The sequence below is a fragment of the Embiotoca jacksoni genome, unplaced genomic scaffold (genome assembly GCF_022577435.1).
Source record: "Embiotoca jacksoni isolate LCO1_2020_lvr unplaced genomic scaffold, fEmbJac1.0.p SCAF_31, whole genome shotgun sequence".
Taxonomy (NCBI): domain Eukaryota; kingdom Metazoa; phylum Chordata; class Actinopteri; family Embiotocidae; genus Embiotoca; species Embiotoca jacksoni.
The window spans coordinates 219,288-242,746 of NW_027185383.1; the positions used below are offsets into that span (position 1 = coordinate 219,288).

General features: G+C 41.0%; 1 protein-coding gene across 5 annotated transcripts in view; it reads right to left on the minus strand.

The window, feature by feature from the left end:
- Positions 1-23,459, minus strand: part of LOC138207297 (microtubule-associated protein tau-like) — a 116,541-nt gene that overhangs the window by 59,778 nt on the left and 33,304 nt on the right. For 4 of the 5 annotated variants that reach the window (XM_069164425.1, XM_069164423.1, XM_069164424.1 and 1 more), the window contains 3 exons: positions 7,593-7,679; positions 5,814-5,891; positions 3,440-3,679 (listed from right to left, as the gene is read on the minus strand). In XM_069164425.1, the coding sequence (XP_069020526.1) occupies positions 3,440-3,679; positions 5,814-5,891; positions 7,593-7,679 (405 nt within the window). The remainder of the gene's footprint in view (positions 1-3,439; positions 3,680-5,813; positions 5,892-7,592; positions 7,680-23,459) is intronic. The other variant, XM_069164426.1, reaches the window with a different exon arrangement.

The following is a 23,459-nucleotide window of genomic DNA, read 5'->3' on the forward strand; positions in this document are numbered from 1 at the left end:
ATTCCTATTCTGAGACAAAAATGGAAAGATGGAAAACTGGACTTTCTTTTCTTAAGGGTTTTGTAGCTTAATTAGAAAAAAATGGATACAACAGAATATAAAGGAAAATGATAGAAATCCTGTTTTTTAACGAGTTATGTTTTTTTAATATATATATATATTCTGATTTCTGTTAAGAAGTCAATTGAGCCAAAGGTACACAAATTATCCAAAATGACATTAAACAAGGAATACATTACAGAATGGCAACATTGACATGGTTTGGGGGATGTCATAATCATAGTAGGGTATGGCTTTTTCCTCTGAAGCCAATTTTTCAATTATTTCTGACAAGCACTTCATAGGATCAGAGAGAACGAGAGAGAAAGATAAACTGACAGATAGGCAGACAGATAGCACGAACAGGCAGATTGATGGATAAACTGTAAAATAAAATGCTATGACCTACACGCCTCTCAGTCTGCTCATTAGGTCTTCTTCCTATCTAAATTTCTATTGTTCAGTTTCATTTTTGATCAATTCACTTCCAGCATGCCTTTCAGTCTATATTACATCATTGCATATTAATGGAAATCTAGAAAAAGGTGCAGTCCCCTCCAAATCTGGCAACTTTCCCTGCATTTTAAAATTGATCAAAGCTGCTATTTTTATTCCTGTGACCTGATGCTTCCTGAGCTATAAACAGCTCGAAGAAGAGATGAGGTCGGGGTGTTATCATCTATATTTGATTTGGTAAGGTATTTAATGGGAGTACCTCTAAATATGGTGTCTGGCCAAGTGCCAAGAAATACATTAATGTTGGAGCACTGGCTCCTTCAAACACATCAAGTATGCAAAAATGCAGTGTGAGAGGTTGTTTTTTTGTAATTGCGGGGTTTTGTAGAAGTCTCGAACACAGAAGACAAAACACATGATATAAGCATGGTTGGCAAATGTATCGTCAGTGCCCTGCAGAAGTCTTGTAGCTCTAAGAGACAAATGTTCCCTGGACTAAGTTGTACATGTCAGTTTAAAAGGCAAGTTATTAATGACAGTTATTAGGATTTCAAAAAGCAGCTCACTGCTTGTAGTTGTCATATTTCTGCTGTGATTAGCACATCTTCAGTGAGGGTTATGTTTTGAAATTTCCTAGTTTTTCATGTGTAATATTAATATATAATTTGACCTAATTTAGTACACTTCATAGATGGGTTCTTCATTTACAAACAATCAAAGAAGTTCATACTCTTCCACTATGTCATGATAACTTTCCATGTGCCCATCTTAGGGTAGCAGCTCTTGAAAAGTAGCAGCTGGTAGCAATGACGCTTACTGACACTAAGCATATTCTATTGAATATATTTATACCATTATTTTTGTGTGTCTTGGCCTAACAATCTGGCTAGGTAATCAGGCCCCCAATCTCAAGTTTACAGCATAAATTTGCAGCATAAATTTGCATTAGCCTCCTGGGCTTTCCATTGAAGCACGCATGGGCGTCTCCAAATTCTCCACCCACTCAGGCTCTTTTATGTTTTTGCAGTTTCATCACATCTAAACATAAAACTGTGGCAAGTAACACACTATTAGTATCCTTATTCATGTTTTAAGACATCATAAATTATATCCAGCTTGGAAAAATCTGAAGAGCCGGACAAAAGTACAGTCATTGGCTCGGAGACGTTACACCGTCTCGTCTGGTTGCTTTGGTTTAAACTGGTAGGTTTCAGAATACTACAGACTGCATGGCAAATTGTGAGTAGTTGCACATTTCCAATCATCTTGTTGTGAAATGTTGGTCTGAACTGGCCTTTAGAGCACAAAATCTTTCAAGACACTGCAGGGTTCTGATAAGAACTACTTCTTCCATTAAACACAACTTTTCTTGTTGATCTATGCAAAATCTCTTCTTCACTTTGGTTTGTTGTCTGGCTCCTCCTGCACAGTATCCTACTGTTCAAGAGCTGGCTTGCAGGCAAATGCTAAACAACTGATGAAAAAAGATTTGCAATACTGAGGTCAAAGATTGGATTTGCTTATCAAAGGCTCACATTTTACTGTGGATTGTTGTCACCCAAATTATGTAACAGGTTTTTACAAAATGTCTGCAGGTATTTTGTGTGATGGCAGGGTTAGCGAAACTCAAAATTTAAAAATAGGTGCATGTGGTTACATCACTGCAGGCTCTTCCCTGAAAATGTAATGGATAGGAGGAGCTTATTTTATGGTAAAAAAAAAAAGTAGTTGTACTTTTCATTTTTTTTAAACTGAGTAAAATGCGTGGTAAGGCAGCGATAGCAGCCATGAATGACTGTTATTGTAGCCTAAAGATAAATCATTTGAGCTAATGAGGCTGTTACCTGAACTCAACCCTGTTTTTTAGATAAAGGATGTTGAAATGATTTCTAATGTACATTCATCTGTGTCACTGATGCATCAGATGCTCCAACAGAGACTGAACTAGAATAGTGACTGTTACACAACTGTGAGCTGCCTTTCAGCTGGCAGGGTTATCTTTAGTACACCAACACAACAGAAGGGAGAAGAGCTAACAAATAAAACCATTGCTAAATGTTTAATAAGTCCTACCCACAGTGGTAACTTAGAGAAAGTCCTTTTAAAAGTTCAGCTGAGGGCTGCCGTGTGCACGAATTGTTGACCCCTATTCTTCATGTGAACCTTAAGGCCAGGAAGAGTCAAATTCTACATGTTCAGAATGTACAATTAGATTTGGATGATGAAATGACTAATTGCATGCATGTCTTTAATCCAGTCTCTGAAATACAGTTTGCAGGCACATTTACACAGAAAGACTGCAAAAGGCACGATGTGCTGCACCCTTGGGTTTGTTATGGTTATTGATTATGATAAACATGAACAATTCATGATAAAAGGGCCCTAAAACTGGCATGTGGAGCATTGCCTCTCCTATAGGCTGCTGTTTTCTCTTCAGATTTCAGTAACTAATGAGTCATAAAACTGTTGGTTGCCCAAGTCCCATCTGTCTGTTGATCAAGTTTGTTAGTATAAAAAAGGAAGGTGCACGGAGTGGAAGGCCATGAGGCCACCAGCGATGAAAAAGTATAGCTGGGGGTTTTATAGTGACAATGGAAACAACTAGAGAAGGCTGCCCCCTACTGCTGAAAGCATGTCCTGTGTGATCAGGCTATAATAATTCTGTCACCATCAGCACCTCCTGCCATGCCACAGAATCCCTACTGTAGGCTAAAAACAAGATTACTATATCATCTTAAGATTTTTTTAAATTGAATGTCAAGTATGAACATGGATATAGATTTTTCAGTTTGAGCAAGAACTCTAGCTCCACCCTCCTCTGTAACTGTGATACAAATCCAAGCAACCCCATTTAGTGTGAAAAACTATCTGAATCCCACATAGAGGATATCTCAATGCTGCCCCAGCACACTGTAAAACATGCAACCATCCCCGCTTCTGATACCTGCTGAGTGATCCATAGAGTGGATTCCTGGTCCACCAGAAGAAAATGGATCACTGGTTTTAAATGGGCTGCTCCCAATAGTGCTATTGGCGGTTTTATTTTCCATACCAAACAGGCCAGAACTCTTCTGGGTGTCCATAGCCGGACTCATGCCAGACTGGCCGAAGGAGGGGTTCATACTAGTCTGGAATGGTGGCAGGCTGGATCCCATGGACCCTCCCATCCCCGACTGAGAGAGGCCTGATGGAGAGACAGAATACAGAGATACATCACCAACAGACAGCTGGTCCAGTGAAACCTGCTCGTGTGTACTTTACAATATACACTGCTCAGTACTTTTTACCCAGAACAACATACTTTGCAAATAAGGTAGGTTAAGTGATGCACTTTAATAAATTGTTCATTATAGTGAACAAGTTTGTTCACAATAATATTTGAAGGTTACTGATACATTACCAAACAAGGTTAAAGAATGTTATATTACCTCTGAGGAGCTATTCATGTTCAAACAAACTGGCAGTCGATTGTACCAGTTTTCACCATTTTCTAAAAACTATAATGAATTCCATCCTAATAATTTGAACATTTTATAATCACATAGGCTCTGCAGCTGACAGTTTTAACTATTTGTTGAGTCTGGGATACATTTTCCTTTGCATGTTGCTACAATGTTCCAATGGTTTAAATATGGACATTTTCAGTATTTATAAATTAGGCAACTTGAACACAGTCAACATGCTGTGAAGGTAAATCTGTATGCATTTGCCATTACATTTTTTGATTCTTTGTTTTTTCGTACTAGATTCCTTTCTCAGAATTTAGGCCAGATTTCAATGAGAAGCCGTGGCTAGTAGCAATGATAATACCAACACAAAGTAAACTCTACAGTTGGTGAGAAATGACCAGTGAGTGCCCCACAACATCAACCAGCAGCAGAGGTTAAAAGCAAAGAAGGCCTCGATCAAATAAGTCATGTAAAAGAACATGAATGTTAACATAACACTAAGCTGTGCCTTGTGGTTGTCCTGCTGCACAAAGTTAAGAGCACATAACCCATCGCCACAAATTGACAATAGATGTATGGCAGATGTGCTGAATTAAAACAAAAACTTAGATAACTGCAGTGTAACAAAAGCTATTATGAGTGATTGAGTGCAAAACTCTGTGTACCTGTTTTTCATTTTGAAAATTATAAGTGTGACAACGTGATGCATTTACCACCCAAAGCAATCAAACTGAAATTCTACCACTGTCACTAGAAGTTGCAGACTAAAGCTCTAAATGCAATCCAAAGCATCGAGCGCACAGCTCACAACAACAACAAAAAAATCACAGGATTCATTAAACTCACAGCAACAGTGTGAGCTGATTTTCCATAAAATAAAATTTCATACAATTTTCCATAAAATTAATCAACATGTATTGTGTTGAAGCTCATAGCTGATTCTGTATTCTGGGAGATTTTTGTCTTGAAATGAAAAAAAAGAATTCTCCACTTTTTGCAGTTACATTTTTTACACGGATCGACCGATTAGCTTTCTGTCTTCGGGCCATTGGTAATAACTTAAAGAATAAAATAAAATAAAATAAAATAAAATAAAATAAAATAAAATAAAATAAAATAAAATAAAATAAAATAAAATAAAATAAAATAAAATAAAATAAAATACATCAAGTAAAATAAAGAAAATGATCAGATTTGTAGGGCCTGAATATCAATCGCATGATTTGATGTTATTTTGTATACCCTACCATTTTGTGACATAATATGCATTGCGAAAGTATTCAAGTATGCCCTTTAAAAGCCTGACATCCTGTGACACATCATGTGACTGTGATTGCACAAAGGTGGACTTCAACTAATTATGTAGAGCTAATAGTTTGGACCAGATCTTATTTTCTGTTAGGTCCTCTACATAAAATCTAGATGAAAACAGGATAAACACTAAAGGGGATGAATGCTTTTGCAAAGCACTGTATGATGTTCACAAAACAGTGAGTGAATATACGGAATTCTGGGATGAAGACAGAGAAAGGAGCTGATGCAGTGACCCACATACATATGGTATGTATGAGTCTGAAACAATATATACACTAGCGAAGAGTAAACATCCTACAGTGCTGAACAACAACAAAGCAGCAGCTTGCAACCAGCTCTAAGTTTGCATTGTTTACCTCCCAGGTTGTTATTGTTGCACAAAATATCTCATTAATTGCAGTTCTAAAATCTAAAATCAACATCATGTTTACATGGAGTGTCTTCAAATGCAAAGAAAGAGGAGGGAAAATGCTATTATTTTTTTTTAATACGTTTGATGTTAAAGGTAAAAATGACACAGCAGAGGAAGATGAAAAATTAAATGTTAAAGTGGACCTAGAAATGAGTCGGGCATGCTGCTGTCCTTTGTCTTGTTCAGGCTCCACTGATCTGTCATCCCACCCATCATAGGACCTGAGAGAGAGAGAGAGAGAGAGAGAGAGAGAGCGACAAAGACAAAAACATTTGAAAATGGAGAGATTATAACGTGACCAGAGAGTCAATGAGAGAAGCAAAATAAGTGGGAGATGTAAAAGTACTGTCAAATGGTGAGGGGCAGTGGGATAGAACATAAAAACAAATGGGAAAACTTTGCACATTACATTAAATCACATCAGCTACATATACATACACAGTCCATCACCCTGTTAACAAAAATTTTAACAAAAATGTTATGTAAATGTGTGCACTAAAAATTTGTAGAAATCCTTGAGTTGTGATGCATTTTCCTCATATTTGTTACAGTAATAAAGAGAAGATGGAGTGAAATATTTCTTCCTCCTAACGCTCATTTTCCACCGGGCAATTGTATGTTACATCGTGTGTGTGCACCACTATTTTGATCCATCCTCTGCACGGCTCTATACCCCAATGAAAGCGTTTCAGAAACGAAGCAGTTTGTATGCCCGTTTTCTCTTACTTCCTGATTTGGTCATGTTTCCTTGAGTTTTGTGCTTCTAGCATGGGTAAATGTTGTTAAAAGGTTTCTTATTTTTTTTTAAAATCTTTTTTATTTATTTTGTTGTTATTTGCTATTTTGTCCTGTAGCTAAAAGACAAAGGTAATAAAGCTTTCTGTGTTTTTGTCATTAAACACATTAATCCTTCTAAATATTTAGGAACTATTTCATATAGAGTACCTGTAGCAGGGGGAGAATGCATCTCTTGTACGGATTGAGAGACCACGGGAGACAGTGATGCAGTGACCTGCTCTATAATCGGCAGTCTGCACATGAGTGTTTTATTTTCAAAATTGACTGAAATCTTCCCGTTTTTCTCTGTCTTGTATTAGTAATGTAGTTTTTGGTTACTAAATGTAAATTAACTTGATTTGGGGTATAATAGGGTTTCAGAAAGACTTTTAAAGACCTTTTTAATACCATACAGAATTAAAGATAATACCTGATACCAACCAAAGTATGAGAGATATCAATGTGAACCAAGAGGGGTGATTAGACCTGAAATTATTGACCAAGTACATGAATTAACTAACATTTACATTACATTTTCCAAGCTGTATGTAATTATTGTTATTCCTAAACATAATATGAATTATCATTAAATACAACTTGAATGTGGGTAAGCAGCAGAAAGAGGATGAAATAACCAATTAAATATTTCCTGTTTACACGTCAACATATGAATATTACATAACATTAAAGGTCTGGAACAATAGTAGTGGAGAGATTCAAGCTAAGCTAAAACAAACATAATATTTTGTAAGTAAAATAAAAGACAGTAAAAGACAGGCTCGAAAAAAATACTGCTGTCAATAAAATATAAAACTGTATAAGAAATTCAAATCAACACTTCTACAGAGTTGAAGACATGCAGATGCCATACAATGATCAGCTGGGATATAGGGAATACTGTGAACTGTTGCTCGTGAATATACTTCAGCTACGCACAGACCTATCCCCAAAAGTGTCATGACTGCTTAGAGCTATCAATCCAGTCCTCAGTGAGAAAACTACCATCTTGATAGGCAGGATGGACACAATGAACAATTACAGTGACAAACAACTGTTTTATTGTGCACACTGCAGGTGTCCTCTATGCTACAGGGATATAGTGAGTATAAAGTATACTACATGACTGGCACTCCATCCACCCTCACCAGACAGGTAGTCAGAGCTGAAGGCAGGCTGTCCTGGTGGATCTTGGCGCCCGCCTGGTGACATCATTGATGACATCATCCCTGGACCTAAATGAGATAAAGAGGATTATGACTATCATCTTCGATCCATAAACATTATGCAGCATCATGTTGTCTGTCACAACTATTTTGACTTTGTCAAACATAATCTATTCATAAGGAATGTTTTAGACTTCAAGTCACGTTTACAATAACCCACATTGCAGAGTGCACAAACAGGAGATCCCTTTTGTTATTTTGTTAGTTGTGCTACCAGCTTTTCATTGTCGGTTACATAAAGATTTAGGCTGTGAATCCTAACGTGGATGAATGATGCACATGTGTGTGTGATTTGTGTCCCCAGCACACAAATCATTCTGCAGTCTTTCTTTTGAAACTCTCCACATAGTGAGTGAGACAGACTGAAACCTGCACCTGAATCTGTCTGTGTCATTCTGCTCCGTCAGCTGATTGCCTGTCAAACAGCTACAGCTTTCCAAAACCAGCCTCTCCAGTCTGTGTGTGTATCTTTTGACATTGAGGCAAGCATACACAACATGTCGCTAAGGGGACTATCACCATGGTTATGCAAAAAGAGGACGGCAGCATCTGTGGCTCCCGTGGCAACATTTGCTGTTGGCTGATGTGTCTTAGAGGATCGATGCATGTGTGCCACCCGCCGAGGCACACACACCAGGACAAATGTAACGCACTCACACATAGATGCATATTATAAATAAAGTACATGTTTGTTAGAGTTAAAGAGTTAAATGACAAAACTCCTTTAAGTGCAGTATAAAAAAATAATACAAAGAGCTGATATCATCTCAGGTTTTTTAATGCTGACTCATTAACCTCCATTAAGCAGTACCAAAACTGGTTGTTTGCACCACTTGCTTTGTATAATATAACAATAAAATATGATCAACTAAATAACAAAGTACTTCAGTAGGGGTCAATTCCTCATTAACGTTGTGCTAATCACTAATTATAGAGTTGTTTTACTGTTGATATTCATATCAGGTCAAACATAATGAGATCATTAACTTCATTTGTTTACTAGATATTAATATTTAAGAAGATAAATTACCACATAATTTGATCAACACCAATCAACAAAAATTAAAAAGTATAAGTGTAAAACTGTGCTAAATGCTTCAAAGCAAAGCAATACACTGCTGAATACAGGAACATAGTCATAGTCATAGTTTGCAATGACCACAATACAATCCTTTCAAGTAACTGTAGTAAGTAATTGTGCCATTATGAATATATGTGTATTATACATGTGTATGTAAAGTAAACATTTCAGGAGTACATAAAAGGAGCAAAAACTACAATGAAAACAGCCCGGCAAACATAATATTACTTAAATGACACTACAAAAGTATTCTCGGCAACATGTGCCTTATTCATCCAAATAAATGCACTTAGATTGCAGAAAAATAACTCCTAAAAGTGATATTTGAATTTTAACAAGTGATGTTACTGGATTATTAAAACATTTGCAATAAGCAACATTAATAACATGTATAACACTGCAGTGACGGCCCAATGACAAGTAAATATCCATCTGCTGATTAAGCCTGTGAAGTGGATATTTGGCTGGACCCCAAAAGCCGGGCAATCCCTATAAACGTCTGTCACTCACCGACTGATGAATTTTTTTTTTTAGAATTAAATGTCTTTGTTCCAAATTAAAAGCTCTCTACCGTTTCATACATGCTCCAGCCATGTAGCATGGAACATGCAGCTTGGCTAAATTGGTTGGTGGGGCTAATTTTAAAGGCTTTATAAACTGTTTGGAGGTTTACTCTATCACAAGGTATCATATTCTATAAACATGTCAAATGGTTTGTACGAAAAATCTTGATCTAGATAGCTGGTGAATCCAACTGTTTCTGTCTCTAAATGCTGCATCCTAAGTCTCCCTCTCTTCTGCCGCTCTCTCCTCATCCTTAAAAACTTGACAAACATGCGGCGTGTTCATTGTAGAAGCTGTCACGTGTCTTTCTACTCTGGTTAAACTCTTGGCCCAATGAAAGCGGCTCCTGCTGTGTTTACAGTCTGCCTGCTAGCTTCAGCACGAAGAGTGTGCTTGTTTTAAATTGCGTGTAGCACCAGTTGGCGGCGGGCTGGAAGTCACTCTGTGTTAGCAGGATATTGTGGTACTGATATGTGGAGGCAATATTGTACCTCTGGAAAATAAAAGAAGCGTGTAACTTCTAAGTGTCATAAGGGAAAGTTGTAAATAAAAAATATATAAAATTTGAATTTTTCAATTAATATTGGTATTTCGGAATATTATACAATATTGATGTTAGCAAATTAGCACTTTATCGTTAAAAAAAACTATCTAAGATCGTAAATTCTAACCAAAGACTTCCATGTCTTTTTATCTGGTTTTCTTCAGTTTTCTGCTTCATGTAGTAATAAGTTAAATAAAACAGTTCTGTGCTATGTAGACAACCACAGACAGACACTTTAATTTATAGGAAATGGTTATTATATTTGTCAGGAATAACAATGTGGCATAGAAGCTACATGTTTTGGACATATATACAGCCAAATTAGAACAGAGTAAATACGTGAATGTACCAAATTCTCAGGCCATCATCAACATGATGGGACATCATGCTGATGATATTAATGTCAGAAAAGTTTGATTTGGTGACATTGTTTCACATTTTGTTATTTTTCTCTCAGAAATACACGCACAGACACATGCACTTCCTCTGTCTCACACACAAACAGAATGTGCGTGCAGGCACAGTCAGAACCCAGACAGTCCTCTGAGGACAGCAGCCAGCATCAAGCGTCAAAGTTATACACCTTTTTTTTTTTTAAACATTATTTTTATGTCATTTCTGCATGACTGGACTGGGAGCTCTCTAAAACTTTCTGCTGGCAGAAAGTCAAAAATTATATGTGGTCGAACCGCCACAAAAATAGCCCTTACTGAGTACATTCAATAAATACAGTTTGATGGGCCTCCCACTGTGCTGGATACAGACTGCTCATGGAGGGAGACAACCAGGGGGCTCCCTGGAGAGGGCCAATGAGATAAACTGTTTCTTCAACAGGTTTAGTTCACAGCCCTCATCTGTCTCCTCCACACACCACACCTCCCAAACACCTCCACTGCCTTCCCCCCTCCCCACTCTGTCCCCCCTGGTGAGCTGCATGGACACAGAGCCCTCAACATCAAAGGGCTCATCCACCATTGACTCCATGACCACTCTCCCCCTCCTCTCTGTGACGACTGGCCAGGTTAGGAGAAAGCTGGAGAGACTCCACCAGCACAAGGCTGCAGGACCTGACGGCATCGGCCCCAGGGTCCTGAAGACCTGACGCCATCCAGCTGGACCCTCTGCAATTTGCATACCAGCCTCATGTGGGAGTGGACGACGCCCTCATCTACCTGCTGTAACGAGCTCAGTCGTACCTGGACAGAACCGGTGGCTGTTAGAATCACTTTATTTGATTTTTCCAGTGCTGCTGAGTGAGAAGCTGCAGGTGGTGGGGGTGGACACATCCACCGTCTCCTGGATCACTGACTACCTGACAGGCAGGCCACAGTTTGTCCGTCTGGGCAGTGTGCTGTCTGATACGTGGTATCAGTGGTACTGGAGCTCCACAGGGAACTGTTCTGTCTCCCTTCCTGTTCACCTTATACACCACTGACTTCCAGTATAACTCCTGCCATCTGCAGAAGTTCTCTGATGACTCTGCAGTGGTTGGGTGTATAAGGGATGGACGGGAGGACGAGTACAGGGCAGTAGTGGATGACTTTGTGGTGTGTGTGTGGGTAGAAATCAGCTGATTCTGAACGTGGCCAAGATCAGAGAGATGGTGGTTGCTGTGAAGCGGCAGCGCTAACCACTGCACCACCATGCTGTCGATCTGATCACAATACACCTGACATCATCAGAATGATGTGATTTTTTTCAAAAATTGGAAAAGTTTCTCTCAAGTTACCAGATGGTTGTACAAATTCATAACACCCCGGTGACACAGTCTCTGAGTCACTTTCTCTGTAGACCTAAGGACCCATGAATCTAATCCACTTGTGGACATGCCAACTAGTCAACAATGTTGACAGGTGTGCATGTGGTTTACTTTCGTGTGCTTCTTGCAATTTGCTTGGACCCCGATTATTGCTGCTTGCGGCTATATTTGGAATTTCCCACCCTAATTCAGATAGTAGAGATTAGTGCGTTTGAAACTGAGTCAGAAGTCAGAAGACTTGATAAAAAAAGTAAATCTAAGAAATAGGCCTTTGAGGTTGATACAGTATACTGTAGACTCCATCTCGACCATTTCCTCCCTTTAGTGTGTGCAGGGCGGTCTGCTGTGCGGTGCCTCTGGGGTGGTCTGGGCCATGGTAAGTGCACTTTCTGCAATGATGGACTGAAAGCATACAGGGTTGCAGGTGATACCAACCACCATGACTGAACTTTGGCTCACAGCAAGAGTCAAATTTCCAGATGATAGCAGCCAGCCTCTGGGCAAACCTGCTGATGCTGCATTTTCATCAACATCTCATGGGTCAGTTACAGTTTGGCAATGAGGTCAGGATGAAAATGTTGTATGTATTCTTAATGTTATGCCCATTTTAGTAATCTCGGTGAACATTTTGTGTTTTATAATATATTGTTCCATGCCTATGGAACACTAATAAAAAGATATGATCGCATAAAAGACCCAACCAGGCTCAATCACTGGTGTGACCAAGCAGTTTTTAACAATTGCCTATATATGCAGGGAAATGCTCACATTTTAGAGCCCATCTGTGGTGAAGGAAAGCAGCGCAGCAGGTCAAGGCGAACAACACATTGTTTATTTAGGAAAGCATCAGATTGTGATCACCTTTGTTTCAATCCATCAATCCAATCCATTTTGAATGTGCTGGGATCTCTCTTGGGACATCCCAACATTTTACCCCAGAAAAATGTATGAAAGGCTCTCCATTAGATTCTCCTGATTCTATCTCGCTGACCTTGCCCTGTCCCTCAAGTCCACACCTAGTTACGTGCAGATAATGTTGGACTGCATATGTTGGCAATGCTCTCTCTCCATGCCAAGGACAGGGCAGGTTAGAGAGAAACTACAACATCAGTCACAGCTGTCACCATCTCTGGAGAGACACAAGTACTTAGAGCGAGGGGAGAGGGAGGGGTGGACAGCGAAGGGATGGAGAGAGAGAGAGAAGAGTAAGGAGAGATGAAGGGCGGATAAGGAGGAGGACAGGTTATGTAAGTACTGATTATATTTGGTGGGAGGGTTGCCCTGCTGCCAGAATTTTGTAATACTTTGTAGTTATTTTTGCAGTTACAGTCAATAATCTTTAAAACTAAATAACCCATTGTTTCCAAAATGGCTAAACAAAACCAAAAAATATGATTATGGTCCATCAGGGGTGATCAGACAGACTTGGACTTCTGTTCGGATGTAATAAAGGAATGAATCAGGTTCTTCCAGAATAAATCTCTCTGAAACAAGTAATTGAACTAAATGAAAGTTGCCAAAAGCTAATGTCCAGGACCTTTGATTTCCAAACAGCGATGGAACTTTTGTGAAAGTTCCGCCAGTGCATTGGGATTTATGTTTCCATAGCAGTACCAAAACCTTGGGAGGAGTTAGTCCACTGTCGTATCTAAAGCAAGACAGCCTCCAATTCTGTCTGTATATCATCTTCTGCATAAAAGCACAACAAAACTTTAACTTTGTGGTTGGTTCATTGGTCATAAAATTGCTTGAATTTGCATTAGTTATTGCAATCTCAAGATCGCAATTTCCTGGAGGGACTGAATAAGGGATTACTACTGACAATTATGTGCACTTTTTTTCAGTTGTACTTCCAAACAAAGTGGTATCTGGCCAAACTTTTGGCCTGTTTGCAACCTGTCTGATAATATGACAGCTTATCCTTCTTCACAGAGTCGAACACACGACCCCAGATCTCAGAAATCACTTTGATCAGGATCATTTTATTGGCCCCAGTCGTATTAAATGCATATTCCACCATAACTTTTTCTCCCTGTCACACTATTATCAATAACTGCCAATTCAAGCCATAAGTCAGAGGTCACAGTAAAAACCGATTGAGATAAAAGCTGTTCTGCCTATCTCAGTGGTTTAGGGTGTCATATCTGCTCAGCTTTCAGTCGGTCTGCTCCAAAAGTGCTGTAAAAGCTTCACTTACATAACAACCACTTCAACATTTCTGCTGAACTCAGCACAAACTTATATACAGTATACACACACACACACACACACACACACACACACACACACACACACACACACACACACACACACACAGACATACACATGCTAAGTATTGGCGGTGACAGCCAAGGTGTGTGTGATGACCTCACCAGGACAGCTGCTGGCACTAATGCTTCACTGTACTGCAGTCACATGTGACTGCAGTGTCTTGTAGTAGGACACACACACACACACACACACACACACACACACACACACACACACGTGTACGCATGCACATACAAATGCATACACTCAGGAATGCAAAATGCCTCAAATACACACACTTACTGCAGACTCACTGGTCACACACACAAGAGGTCCAAGCAGAGAGGTCCCTCACTCCTGTCTACCTCCATCGGCCCTCATTCTCGCATGCTTACAGTAAAAGCACACACACTGCAGGGATGTGTTATCATGCCTCAGTAAACACAGTTCCATCCCAGCTTGATACAAACACAAGCAAACTGTTGTAACTTTACCTCCATTGTGCTGCGACATGAGCCCACAATAAGCCAAATTGTATTCTGGCTCCATGTAAACCCGGACAATCTTTAACCCAAAGACCAATGGAAGTTTAAAAATAACGAGACGAAGAATAGGTTGTTTTAAAAAATCTCTTAAATTCATGCTACAAAATCCTGATAATTTAAGGGAACGAGCTGACACTACTGTGCCAGGAATACTGTTTGAATGGATGCAGAACCACAGGGTGAAAACAGTTTGTATTTGTAGTAAAACATCTGGGCTTTTGTACTAAAACAGGATTTTCAAAAAGCTATTCAGACATCAGAATTAGTGAGGGAAGACAAAAAATAATGCAATAGATATTGGGGCCTCTAAGCTAAATACTTGAATAAAGATCAGGGTTAAACTGTAGATTCTAGAAATAAAGAATATATTGGTATTTTTATTTATTATTGTTGTTTTTCAGCCGTCTTAAATCTGTCGACATCTCATCTTTTGTAATGAAAGCACACATTGTAGAAATATTTGCTTTAAAGTCATGCTCTTGTTAACTTATTCCAACATTTGTGCAGAAGTGACTGCCTGTATCTTGAAACAAAACAGAATAAAGTAGGGATTACTGGGTTAACCCTAACCCAAAATCAAGGATAAGAGAGAAATCCAAATCTGCAAAACACTTGCTGCTGCTTGAGAAAGATTTTATCAGATCAGATCTCCTTTCATCTGGACTATGATGGCAGGAGACTAAAACAATTAATCAACCTGAAATACAAGTGAAGGCTGTGTGTCAGTCCCTTTATAGTAAAGGGGCTTTAAATAACTAAATATCTCACTTTCAATGAATTTTACTAAGAGTAAAAACAAGAAATCCCATTTGGAGCACATGCAACATCATCAAACCACATTTACCATTTTTTGTTTAATTGTAGATGCACACAAATGTTTACATCAAGGATGGTAGTGTTAAACCCCTGCCATTCTGACAGCATCCGAGTTATCTTCCACACTGGTCATTTATCTTCCACTCTTCCACACTGGTCATGTCAATGGCCTCGTTTGTGTTCGTTTCTGTGTTTGTTTACACTTTACAACATATTTTGTTTTTGTTGTTTGTATCACAAATCTGATTGAATCTTTTTTGATTTTCTGGAGCTACATGTAAATTGAGATCAGCCCCATTCCTGTCGAGTCAACTCCTCTCACAGGTAGACTTAATGGGGTTAAAATTGTCTGATTTCGCAAGAGCAAACAAGTGCTTGTGGAAAACAGGAAAAAAAAAATAAGGCCGAAATAAAAGGTTTAGCCTCACTGACACTGAGGACAAATGAGCTTTCGGCTTCCCATTCACTTCATACTTCAGGAGGCAGGTTCATTACAGCCCTTCATCACAGCTATGGCAGCTGATAATTTCACAACTTGCACATTATCAACACTGAAATGAAAGGAAAAGCAAAACACCTCTAACTACAGTATACCAGAAGCAGAGGGACAGAGGGACAGAGATAGTGAAAAAGGAAGAGATGAGGAGATACTTGCTTGTCTCAGAATTTAGATCTCATGGATCGGTAGTGATTCTGACATATGCATTGCCATTTTATCCAACAGAACGTTACTGAGTTACAAGGATGCTGTTACAGCTATGTGCATTTGACAGGGAAATGATATGAGCTCAAATGAACTTCTCATCATCTGCTGTCCCTGGTTCTTCAAGCAGAATGATGCCCTAAACTAATTCTCCTCACTTGTAAGTCTCTACATTTTGGAAAAAAGCAACTAAATTTAAGTCTACCATTCATATGACTGACTCCAAACATGTCCAACCCTCCCTCCAAAGTCCCAGTGTTGCATTCAATAAAAGAATCTGGATCATGCTTCCAAATAACAGTGGATTTTAAGAGTTTTCTATGAACATTTCTACAGTCAGATATTTCTACAAGATCAAGTGCACAGACATTTTCTGCAAGGCATGCTATTTGTTAAAAATATATAAATCGCAGCGTAATTGTTATAAACAGCACAAAGACATTTTTTAATTAGAAGAGTTACAAGTTTAGAATTTACATGTTCGAAGTGTAAAAGTAGGCATAGTTCTGTAAATATTTACTATAAATAATGAATGAGGTAACTGCAGCAGTGTCTTGTGGAAATGCACAGATATTTTTGGCGATGCACATGTGGATCCAGAGATATATTCAGCTGTTCCTACATACAAACAGCTGAACGCGATAAAGACAACTTCACGTTTCAGAAAAACTCTGGATTGCATGCCTGGTGAGCCTCGGGAATCTGTTATAGTACAGTAGCATGTGTGTGTGTGTGTGTGTGTGTGTGTGTGTGTGTGTGTGTGTTGGAGGGGAGGTGGGGGTGGGGGTATTCCTTTTCTCAAAGCAAAGTAGGGCAGAAACAACAAATTATTTAGGATGTTTAATCATCAAATCTTTCAGTCTGTAAAATTTTTGAAAAACAGTTTATGACAAAGCCTTCCGGTATTATAGAAAATCATGTAATGATCATGTAATCCTGGCCGTCCACAAAAAACAGTGCATCTGGCATGAGAAGAAGATGCACATCAACCAAGACAGGTGATGTGATGGAGCTTCATAAAACCAAGTACAAATGCTGTGAAGTTGTAATAAAATGGCTGGAAGGGTGGGAGAAGGCAAGAGTCACAGAAGGCCAGGATTTAAGTCAGGGAGAAAACAACATTGTTGTGTGTATTTTGTGTTTTTGTTGTTCTAAAGCACGTAGTTCTTGATACCTTTGTGTGGCAGAGCTGGGACACTAACCCTCTTGCGGACTCGCAGGTGTATTACAAGCATTGCCGTGGTTGGACAAAGCCTAAGAATTAGATTGGGCAACTAAAAATTGACAATATCAATCTATACTGTATGTACAAGGCTTGCTACCAATGGATGGAAATGATACTTTGTACACGAGCCTTCAAGCAGAAGCTGTATTCACAAAGTTGAGATTCACTAGCTAGGACCCCGCCTCGGCTGGGGACGAACCTTCATTGATTGGGGGAGATTAAGCCAGGGTGAGTTTTGCGGTTTGGGGGAAGGCTTAGTCGAGGATCCACTGCGGCTCCCGGGCCTTGCAGATCCCCGAGATCTCCATGTGGGATGGAAGGATAAAGCTATGAAACATGATAACCATAAGTGAAACGGTTTAACAAGAGGGAGGGAGGGTGGGATGCAGAAAACGTGGACAGCCCGAGGTCTAGAGTGGGTGGATATTTATAGGAGTGTGGCCGGAAGTGGGGGAGTGGTTGAGGCGTGGTCCTGCTCCTGAAATTCAGCTAAACCTTTATCTCCAATTCACCAGCTAGGACCCCGCCTCGGCTGGGGGCGAACCTTCATTGATTGGGGGAGATTAAGCCAGGGTGAGAGTTTCGCGGTTTGGGGGAAGGCTTAGTCGAGGATCCACTGCGGCTCCTGGGCCTTGCAGATCCCCAAAAGAAGCCATCCTAAGACGGCAAGGCTGCCTGCCCTTTGCGCAAGTCGTCGAAGCCGTGGCGGGTGTAAAGTTGGTAGGCTTGGGAACACCAGCGGCCCATGACCTTGATGAGGTGGTCTGGAACTCCTCTGCTTGACGCGGTGGTGGCTGCCCCTATGCAAAAGGAGTGGCCGGGGAAGTAGTCAGGATTAATCCCCGAGGTGATTAGAACTGCTCTTAAGTATAAAAGGAACCAGGCTTAGTCGAGGATCCACTGTGGCTCCCGGGCTTTGCAGATCCCCAAAAGAAGCCATCCTAATAAAGTAAGGCTGCCTGCCCTTTGCGCAGGTCGTCGAAGCTGTGGTGAGTGTAAAGTTGGTAGGCTTGGGAAGACCAGTGGCCCATGACCTTGATGAGGTGGTCTGGGACTCCTCTGCTTGACGCAGTGGTGGCTGCCCCTATGCGAAAGGAGTGGCCAGAGAAGGAGTCAGGATTAATCCCCGAGGTTGGCTTTGGGGACATGGTTGGGTGGGGATGGTGCATTCAGAGGCGGGATGGGAAGGAGCGCCGCATTATTTGCAGGGGAGGGCTGGACGGGCGGCAAAAATGCGGCAGTAGAGTTCTTGGTCGAGTGTACCCCAGTAAGTGGCTTGGTTGAACTGGAGGATACGGGCTGCGGCTTCTGAAGCGAATTGGATGTGGTATTGGTAAAAGCCTGCTCCGCCAAAGCGGAGAGCTCAGCCGAGGATTATGAAAAGGTAGTTATCTAACTCTGGCCTCCTGCCTGGGAAGGGGGTGCAGAGGACATCTCTATACAGGGAGAAGGCGTACGCGAACTCGAGCGGGGTGAGCTCTTTGGAGCGAGCTGGCGCTGAGGTACGCAGGATGATGAGGCTCTCGTGGCTATCGATCACCCTGGGTGCAGCGTGTTGGTGGAGGGGAGGGAGGATGAGTTGTGCCAAGTCAACGTATTTACCTGAGATTATCTGCTGGCGGAGGTTCGCGGAGATGGGAGAAGGTTTTTTGGCAGGTATGTTGGGTGGAGGAATCGCTGACGCCAAGGAGAAGTGCTGGGTGTGTGGTTGGAGCAGGGGAAAAGGGAGGAGGGGGGATGGCATCTCGGTGCCGGTAGTGTGGCTGTGGGACTGCTGGGTTGGGGGAATGGGGAGGAAAGGAGGGGGCGGCGCGGAGCCGGAAAAGAGAGCATCGGATGGTTGGAGGGTAGGGAAAGAAGAAGTAGGGACTGGCATCCCGGTGCCAGGAATCTGCATGGTAGGAGGGTAAGCTGCGGCCCTCGATGTGTTGGGGAAAGTCACTGGAGGTGCCTGAGGAAAGGGGGCAGAAGGGTTGTAAGTTGGCCGCCCAGTGGTGACAATGGGCGCTGTGGATGGATGAGAGAGGGGGGAAAGAGGAAAGAAGACCTGGCAACCCGGTGCTAGGGTAGAGTGCGGAAAAAGGGGGGTGTTGAAGAACAGCAGTAGTATGGACAGATGGATCCAAGCCAGAAGGTGGGATGGAATGCTATGGAAATTGAAGAGAGGAAAAGAGATTCGGCATCCCGGTGCCGCTGTGCAAAGGTGAGTTTGCCTGGGGAGGTGGAGGGGGATGAGAGGTGACATGCTGCCGACCTGGCAACCCGGAACTTTGTGGGTGGGAGGGCGGGGCTTGGAGGTGCGCTGGTGAGTTTTGCGTGGAGGTACGTCTGTGTTTTGTGGCTTCCGGAAAGTTGTGAGGAGTTGGAACAGTCTCGCTTTGTTGTTGGAGCGGTGGTGAGGTATCCCCTTCTCTATTAGCGCTTTTAGCAGGCGTGCTACGGTCAAGTCGGAGATCTTGGCCAGTGCGTCTTTGACGGGGGACCTGGCTGGGCCGCGGGAGCAGTGGCGGTGGCTTTGAGTGCGGCGCGCTGGGCCGGAGTTATCGGAGGCTTGTTCCCGAGCGCTGGGTCTGGGGCGAGCGGAGGAAGAGAGAGGGGATTTACGTTGCTGTTGACTACGTCTGGGGGTGGCAGGTCTCCCTCTGTCACCAGTGAATGAGCCACTGGAGGACGGCTGTGGATCGGAATCTTCGTACAGAAGGATTGAGCGGAGAGAGGGATTCTGGTGGGTGGATGCAGCTGGTCAGCTTGATGGAGATCGGCGGGTTTGGCTCCGATGTGCTGCCTGGGTGTTCGCGGTGGCGGTTGGTGGCGTCTCGTGGGTATCCCCGGGGTTTTTGGAGAGGGCAGCTGTATGGGTGGCCTCTGGGGAGGCAAGACAATTGTCGTCGTCGTCGGACGGGCTGAGGAACAGTATATCCATGCTTGGGCCAAGGTAAGATCGATTTTTCTTTCCTCTGCGTGGTGTCTGGTTCCGGATGCAGAAAACGTGGACAGGCCGAGGTCTAGAGCTAGAGTGGGTGGATATTTATAGGAGTGTGGCTGGAAATGGGGGAGTGGTTGAGGCGTGGTCCTGCTCCTGTAATTCAGCTAAACCTTTATCTCCAATTAAATCAAAGAAGAAATATTTAGTTTAAATTTAAATCAACAATGCACAGGAAAAAGTGAGTCCAAACTAGATCATTGAAGATCAATCGCTGGGTACAAATCCCATCACATGTGTAGGCGTGTTGGATAGAGGATCTGTCATATTAAAAACATGTAAGTAACCCTGTGGTAAAACATCTGCTCTCATACAGGAGCGCCCACATGGCACAAAACGACCGTAGCCTTATATAGTCACTGGTGTTTAAAATAGTCTCACATGCAAACACAGTCATGCTTCCATCACTTTAGAGGACATTAGATTGACTTATATTAATTTCCTTGAGTGACCCTCATTCTAACCCTCAATCAAGTCTTCACCCTAAAACTTTATGATTTCCATTATGGGGGCTTTTCGTCTCCATAACAAAGTCAAGTCCCGACAATGTGAGTGTGTAAACAGATTTATGTCCCCACAACATGAAGGATATAAGTATACACACACACACACACACACACACACACACACACACACACACACACACACACACACACACACACACACACCCTGAGGATGTGGGCCTGCTGTTGGTTATCATACCAGCTGTGCATGGGCATGTCAGGGACTACGTGAGATGATACGACAGGCTGAGGGTTTATCATAAAGGATTAAAAAAAAAAAAACGCACGTAATTTAGACTGATGTGCCATCTGTGTTTAGCATCATAACTATCATACCAATCAACACGATCTTATCTATCTCTGGATCTATGTTTCTATATATGTTCTCCATCCAGACACTTTGCACCATCTCATTGGTGTGTTGTATATCAATGACTAACATAATAGATAACATAAACTTCAAGGACTAAATGTTTGATTAGTTGTGGAAGTTTAATTTTTTTGACCACATTTTTGTCATTTAAAGGTGACGTTAAGATGTTAAATAAACTGGTCTTCAAATGTCATATTAATGTGACAAAGTTGAATTACCCCAAAGCTCCATTGATTGCTTTGTTCATTTAGTTGTATAAAATACACCGTATTCACATACAATATGCAATTTGATCTCAACAGTCAATATAGTGGCTGATGGACACCTTTTTTAAGTATTGTTAAACTTTTGCTGAACCAATGACTGTGGGCACAAATGAGAGAAATATTGATGGCTCAAATAATGTAGTGGGAGCACAATTGGAGAAAAGTCATTAAATTAGTGAAGTGGGTCAGTAAGTGCAGCAGACAGCAACATTTATGTAATTAATTTTCCATTAACATAATATTAATCAGTGTGTATAGGCATTTGGTTCTGAGTTTACTGTATGTGTCTGTGGTTGTTGTACAATAAAATCAACCCTACAGACTTTGTGAAAGCACACTATCCTAGTCATGAGCAGAAAAATGTGAAATTGTTCAGTCCACGTCGCTTTGCAGGTGTATTTGGGTCTTTAGGAGGAACGCCGTCCTGTCCTGGCATTTTGAAAACGGTAAAGTTAGCTTGCCAATTAATTCAGTATTTAACTGGCCTACCTGCACAGAAAGCAGCTGAGGTCAAAAAAAATACAATGATAATATGTATGAGCAGAAATATCTGTCCGAAAAAAATGAATTTGAATCATTTGAATGGCATGATTTTAATATTTGCATTAAAAAAACAGAATTTGAATCACATCATTTCTATTGTGGTATTTAACTTCAATACTTGTATTGAGTAATTGAATCTGAATGTCAGAGTGAATGTGATGTTCCTGACATTGGTGAAGTCACAGCTTACATCGTGAGCTTAGAGTGCCTGCATGGGACATGCCCATGCTTTTATGTACACAATACATTTCACCAACATGTCTATCCACTAGTGCCACAATTATAGTTGTTGCCAGAGTCTGGCTCTCTAAAGCTCTGGACTGTTGCGTGTCAAGCACTGACAGCAAGACAGGTTAAAATTCAACTCAATGAACCAGACTGTGCCACAGGCTGAGTGCTAATTGTGTGTGTGTGTCTGTGATGGTAATGATGCTAATGCAGCACTGTCTTTAGGCTGACACAGTGTAACAACGACAGACAGGGAGGGAGACCGAGAGGAGGAGTAGAACAGAGGCTGACAGAAAGAGGAAGCAAGAGTTCTGGAAGAAGAGATAGAGGCAGAATGAAACAGGATAAAGGCTAAAAGACAAGACAAAGGCAGAAAAATTAAGAGGACAAGCCTGAGAGATAAAGACCAAGAAAGACGGTCCTACAGCTAATTTATGTCTAGACCGGGCTGGCCAAAGTGTCGAAGCAATTACACTTAATCTTTGAAACAACACACACTGCGAGGAGGATCCCTGATGGCCTTGGTAGCTGAGAGTGTCTGCATTCTGTGCAGTGATACGAACTGAGAAGTCTAGGATCATTATTGGACTGAAATCACATGATCTCTTAAATTTAACCTTTCTGAATTCAGCCAGAGACTTGAACATGTTTCAGTGTGCTGCACCTTAAACAGCAAAACAAAAACAAAAAAGTTAATTATTAGCACAATACAGTATGTATCTGTAACAACATCAATAAATTATCATTGCATTGCAATTATTGTTAACATACTGTAAAACTAATCAGTCAGAAATCGGGCAAGGATGAACAAGTAATCATTTTCATATATCAAAATTAGAAAGAGCATTGCAGGGTTGATTTTAAGCTACAAAGCTGAACAAGCTGTATGTTGGTGAATGTTTTTTTTTTCCTGTGACAGCAGTGGATAATTAATATTTGTTTAATTCGTCAACTGAAAAAGATGCAAGTGTAGAGATGAACCAGAACTCTGTTTAAAAAGACAAATTTCTTTTGCTTTTAAAAACAGACCTTTTCTGCATAAACGTATTGCAACCCATCTCTTAGATCAGTAGCTGTTGAGTGGAAATGATTGAAAGCTGATGAACAGTGAAAAGAAGTCAATATTATTGAGCATATTATACAATCATTTTCATTTGATCACTTAAATCTTCTAAATGGAGAACTAGAGTCACTGTTATGAAGCATAGACTGTATATAAAAGTGTTGGTAGATTCTGGGTCTGAAAAATTAGGCCGATGCGAAGTGCCTTAAACTGCGATACCACCCAGTGCCACTACAGGTTAGCGCCAAAAAGCCTCAGGCTCCATAGACCCCCATTGAACTTTTCTCATGAAATTTGAAGTCAATAAATTTATTACCCAAGTTATTTCGGTTTTGCAAGCTAA